The following is a 6000-nucleotide window of genomic DNA, read 5'->3' as shown; positions in this document are numbered from 1 at the left end:
GTGTTTGGTGTGGAGGAGAAAATGGAACTCCACCGTAGGCTAGCAGTTACAAATATTGAGGGAGGAATATGTTTTGAGTGGGGAAGAACTTGATGATTTTTACTGGAAGAACATGTAGCTTGCTGTGGATAAAACAGACTTCCGTCCTTATCACTTGAAGAGATGAGACCCTGGAGCTTACACGGATTCCCTCTGTTAGGCTGAGCCTACTTGCATGTTTGGATGGATTACAACAAAGTCTACCTGCTTCTGGGAATGTATTCCAAAGAGGTTAGCAATCCATTCAGTCCGAGAGGCCTGTCTTCATCCCAAGGTCACATTTGGGGTCAAAAATAAACTTTTCATAACGCCTTTCTCCAAGAACAGCTGCAAACCTTCATTTGGCTGGTATAGGCTAACAATCACAGACACAATTGCGTTGTCTTTTTAAATCATTTATTCAAAGTCAAAATTTACCCCTGAGACAAGCAAACAGACTCCTCTCATAATTATTACAGTGTGTGTTTACAATCTGCTGACTGAATGTTTTGCTGGAAACTACACTGTGTGTTCATTGTGTGGTCAACCTTATTAGCTAGGGAACCGACTAAGAGACATACATGCTAGGCAAGTATGCCTGCCGGGGTATTTCCTGGAAATCTTAACTGAGGGGGTAAACCTCGCCCACAGTGACCAGCAAGTCTCTCTGAGGTTGCCCATATACGAAGAGGTTGAGGGAAACACAGGCTTTTGCTTCCTGCCTTTGCATTGGCTGACACGCCGTCTACTTGGTTTCTGTCACTATTGCTGCTGTCCCTCACTGACTTGGGAACCCAGCTTCTTGGTCTCAACGTGGATGGAAGACCAGATGCTCTCCAGGGACCCTCCGGGCCTTCAACACCAGACTGAGGCTACTGAGGCATTCGGCCGCGATGACTGATCACATTCTCCAAAATGCAGACAGCCATTGTTAGACTTCCCCGCCAGTAAACCAACTTAATAAATCTCCTTTGAGATGAATATATTTATTCATCCTATTGATTCTGTCCCTCTAAAACCCTGACTCATGCATGCACTGAAATTAAAAAAACAAAAAGAGGTATTATTCTCATTTTGTAGTACGAGCTCAAGAAATTTAGCTAATTGTCTAAGGCCCCGGCAGCTAGAGGAAGAGAGGTAGGAGTCAAACAGGAACGCCATACAGCTAGGCATGTGCTTTCTAATGTTATATTGTTTCACTGAAATACAACCTAACGAGAAACCAGCATTTAATTCAGTGTATTGCAAATGAAAAGAAAGGCAAAGTACTCTTTTCCATCTGTTTTACTTAATTCAAGAAGTAGTGGCTGGGGCTGGAGAAGATGGCTAAGTGGTTAAGAGCAATGGTTGCTCTTCTAGAGGACCTGAGTCTGGCTCTCAGCGCCTGCGTCCAGCAGCTCAAAATTGTCTGCAACTCCAGTTCGGGACACTGGCACTTTTCTGAATTCAAGGGAATCCATACACACAGGGCATATGTTTATGCAGACATATATATATATGCAGATAAATTTTTAAAAGTTAGATCTAAAATAAACATAGTGGCTGGAGGGATGGCTCATTGGTTAAAAGCACTAGCTGCTATTGGAGAGGACCTGAGTTTGATTCCTAGCACCCACAAAGGAGCTCACAACCATTTAGAACTCAGATCTGACGCCCTCCCCTGGCCTTCACAGGTACTGCATGCACAGGGTACACAGATAAACATGTAGGTCAAGCATTGACACAAACAGAAGAAAAAATAAAACTGACCTAAAGCAGTATTTCTTCCTAATCCCCACTGAGGGAATCAAATCAAGGGCCTTGAACTGGGCAGTCACGTGCTCTACCACTGAGCTCCAGCAGTTTTCTCTCTTTCTTCTGCTTATTCCTTCTCTTAATATTAAGAACAAGAAAATACTAATGTGAGGCAAGGTACTTATTTTTAGATGTAGAGAGAGGTGGGACAGATGCCTGGGCAGTCAGGTGCCTCCCTGTAGACCAGTCCTCCCTTGGACAAACTCTGTCTCCATTGTGCAGTTCCTGGACTAGAGAACTGGCAATCGCCTTCACTCCAAAGTGGTCAGGTCGGGATTTTAAGGGTATTTTCAAGTGATTTAAAGGAAAATAGAAAGAGAAGTCTTAAAATGCATATATTTCCATCTCACAGCTCTTTTAGCAGAAAATATATATATTCATTTTTTCCATAATACCTAGAAAAGAAGAAATTTCTTTCAAAATACTTAGGCTATTCACTAAAATCAGTATTTTTTAAAGTGGTCAACGTGTGTTAATACTGAGAAACGTTCGAGCTTTTACCACTTCCCAAGAATGAGGGAGGCCTGACTTCCCAGTTCTGCCATTAGCCTGTGTCATGTTAGAAAGAAGGGATGGGCAGGGGCTCCAGGGATGTGTGGTGACTCTGAATTCGCCTCAGAAGCCGCTGCGCCACAGGTTTGAACTCCGTTTCCCAGTGCAATCTATGATAGCTTTTCAGGTCTTGGTCGAAGCTGCCGTCCAGAGCTAGCTCTTCATCTATATTAGGAAAGAAAATCCAAATTAGAGCAATTACATGTCAAGTGATTCATTGAATAGAGTTCATTTCCCATAGTGCAGGTTATCTTTAATACCTCCCGACTGGACTCGATGACACTCAATGAGATTTGGGATTAAAAGACGTGTTTATTTATTTACTTGGTTTGTGTGCTTTTGAGATAGGGTCTTCTATGTTGCCCAGGCTTAGGCTAATCTCTAACTCCTGAATTTATGTGATTCTCCTGCCTCAGATTTCCCAGGAGAAGAGACCACAGGCTCATACCACTGTATACTGAGAAAGAAAGTTATTTTAATGGGCACTCTTTTGAACTTCACAAATAGTTAAGAACAACGTGTGTGTGTGTGTGTGTGTGTGTGTGTGTGTGTGTGTGTGTGTGTGTGTGTTTATTCAGGTCTTTTTTGTTTATTTTCATTTTATTACTATCATTAGTAATAATTCTGGGTATTTCCTCTGATTGTATGTGCACCAAGTACATGTCTGGTGTCTGTTGAGATCAGAAGAGGGGACTGGATCCCCTGAAGTCACAGATGGTTGTGAGTCTCTATGTGAGTGTTGGGAGTTAGGACAGTGGCTTGGAATTTTCGACCCTCCAGCATCCAGCCTCTAGAGTGTTAAGTGCACCAGCAGGCCCCTGCAAGCCCAGCATGCACGAGCATGCACCTACAAAACAAGTCTTTTAATGTCTTCATTTAAAAGGGCAACAATTTGTTGTTGCTGTTGTTTTTTTTTATAAACCCTCTTAGATTGAAGTGAGTTTTTCTTTCAATAATTTCCTAAGTTTCACACATCTGTTTTATCCAAAAGTCCATTACAATTTCTCAAAACAAATGAGGAATAAATGGCTTCCTTAAAAGTGCTTTAGAAAGGTTAATTACTTCAGTGATTAAGAGATAGAAATCTTTTGGGGGAAATGGGCCAATTTGACACAAAAGCCACTCCCCCACCCCATACTTCCCATAAAAAACTAGGGGACATTGAGAATCCTAAGGACCACCTGAGTCCCCAAAGAGAACATAAAAAATGCAGAAAAGCACTTGTGAAATTAAAATGAAAAATAAAAGTTTAATTTGTTTAACATAGAACACACTGAATTCTGTGAACACTCTTAAGTATCTCCAGCCTGGAAAAACAAACAGCCACCACGGGTTTTTTGTTTGTTTGTTGGTTGGGTTTTTTTTTTGGGGGGTTTTTTTTTTTTTGGGTTTTTTTTTTTTTTTTTTTTTTTTTTGCTGTTGCGATTGGCCTCATCTCATACCCTAGGTGACAGACTTGAGAAAGGTGCGCTGGCTCTGCCATTCCTAGCTCTGTGGCCTGAGGTAGACAACTGACATAGCAATCATGAGGGCTCGAGATGATCACAAATCCAGATACTTAGCCAGTGTGCAAATGTGTTATAGGGCCAATTAGAGCCCGTTCTACAGTGCTTGCTGCTGCGTTAACAGTTCCTGAAGCAGGCATTTATGTCTGTTCAGGGAGTCTTAGCACCAAGGGTGTTAGTGGCACCCGCGTTAGATTAGCGAGTGCAGGATCCCTGTTTGGACTGTCCCCTCCCCTCCTCAGGATCAAGTGTGGAGTTATGCAGCTCTGAGATAAGTTCCATGCAGACACAAGCACTCCAGCCAGGCCTCCATGGAGACCGTGTAAGCAAACCTGGTACTCTTCATCAGTGAGATAACCCAGGCCTGGAGCAGGGAGGGCACCGTCAGTGTTCCATGCCTTCAAAGGCCTTCCTGTTTGGCCTCTTCTAGACAAGAAGTGCCTGCTAGACTGACTGACTCCAGACTTCTAGGCCATTTTCCTGTTTGCTTTTTTCTAGACCTTTCTGAGCACTAAACAGTTGCTGGCAAAGTCTGTTTCTGTTCTTCTTTCCCAAGGTGTTTAGTTCTAAGCAGCTGTACAATTCCCTCCTCTGCTTGGGCTATGATGGGTTTGGTGGTTTGATATATTCTCTGTTTTGGGTTTTGTTTGCTTGGTTGGTTGGTTTGGCTTTTCAAGGCCTTTGAAGCCCAGACTATGTAGAAATTAGTTCACCAGTAGCCAGCCCATATTAACTCTAAGTCAGGAAAGACAAGATAAGGATAGTTAAGTACTACCAATAAGAAAAATGCAGAAATAAAAAGTGCATTAAAAAGTGGTATGTTATGTTAGGTGTTAGAATTTGAACTTGTATCGCAAGCAGTGGCACAGGCTGATCCAGTTAAAATGCAGATCCATCAAATGTCCTGTGACCCATAGGAAGCAGTATTTTTTGTTCCATGACTCTCTACATACTTCTTTATATAATTAACAAATGAAAGCTACCTTTTCTATGTGCAATGATATACCTGGTATCTTCTTTGCCACTTCAGTTTTTTAAAGAAGTTGGTTCTAATGGACTCAGTTGATGTCATAGCCACAGTGTAAACAGCACTGACCTTGCTAGCCAGTCATTCTTATGCTTTCCCTGTGTACTGCACATCTTCAAATATTAACACTTAGGGTGAAGTATTACAAATGATTGAAAGACTCAAAACAATCAGTGCTCCAGTGCCACCATGCATAGTGAAGTAGTGCTCCAGTGAAGCAGTGCTCCAGTGCCATGGTGCCCATGAGGCTTTCCCCAAGTGGTACACTAGGAACTAGCTTCCTAAGCAGCACAAGTCACTGGTGGGGAGGTCTGGTGTCTCTCAATCATGTCTCTCAGTCACTCTCTTTTAGTGAACAGTCCTCAGCTGTTCCAGGAACACCTGGTGGCTCTTTGGTATTATCCTCATGTTGTGATTCTCCAAATGGAATGCTACCTCATGGTGAGCATACAGTAACAGAGTACAGGGCAAGCAGGGTGGCCCAGCAGCTTAAGGGGCTGTGCTGGCCCACCTGTATCCTACCCCCGAAAGGCTCAGCTGGGGCATCCTCGGAGGAGGCTGGCGAGTGAGACTAGCCATGGCAGTGAGCTCTGGACCTGACTGAGAATAAGGTAGAAAATCAACTGAGGATGTTTCTCAACCTCAGCCTCGGTCCTCCACATGCACACATGTGCACACACCTCACACACGTGCATGTGCACGCTCACCCCCCCACATGAGCATGTGCATGCACACACCTCACACAAGTGCATGTGCACACACACACCCCACACACGTGCATGTGCACGCACATACCTCATGCCAAAGCGAGTCCCCAGAAGGAACCTGTGTGCTTTATCCCATGAGCTGGCCCTCGGGTCAAACAGAGCTAGTATAACTCTCCCCACCACAGTGGCCCTGGTAGAGATAGCCAGAGTCATCTGTTCTGGGCACACAGCAGAGGAAAACACAGTCCAGATTTGTTCCTCTGATGAAAAGCCCCAGCTTCTGCCATAATGTCGCTTTTGGCAAGTCGTGTAACCAACTAGACTCTCTCACTCCTAAGTGACAACACTTAGCTAAGGACCTCAAAAGCATACTGGGAGATATAGAATGAAGGCAGAA

The 6000-nt window shown here is 43.6% G+C and overlaps 1 protein-coding gene across 2 annotated transcripts in view; it reads right to left on the bottom strand.

Annotated features, from left to right (window-relative positions):
• Window positions 1-418: 418 nt before the first annotated feature.
• Armc2 (armadillo repeat containing 2) overlaps window positions 419-6000 on the bottom strand; it is a 109133-nt gene continuing 103551 nt past the window's right edge. For both annotated transcript variants that reach the window (XM_013115731.3, XM_013115733.3), the window contains exon 19: window positions 419-2529. In XM_013115731.3, coding sequence (XP_012971185.2) covers window positions 2372-2529 — 158 coding nt within the window. In that variant the 3' untranslated portion in view covers window positions 419-2371. The remainder of the gene's footprint in view (window positions 2530-6000) is intronic.

The sequence above is a fragment of the Mesocricetus auratus genome, unplaced genomic scaffold (genome assembly GCF_017639785.1).
Source record: "Mesocricetus auratus isolate SY011 unplaced genomic scaffold, BCM_Maur_2.0 Super-Scaffold_100018, whole genome shotgun sequence".
Lineage (NCBI taxonomy): Eukaryota > Metazoa > Chordata > Mammalia > Rodentia > Cricetidae > Mesocricetus > Mesocricetus auratus.
Note: the sequence above shows the minus strand (reverse complement) of the source record. Positions and strands in the feature narration are given on the sequence as shown.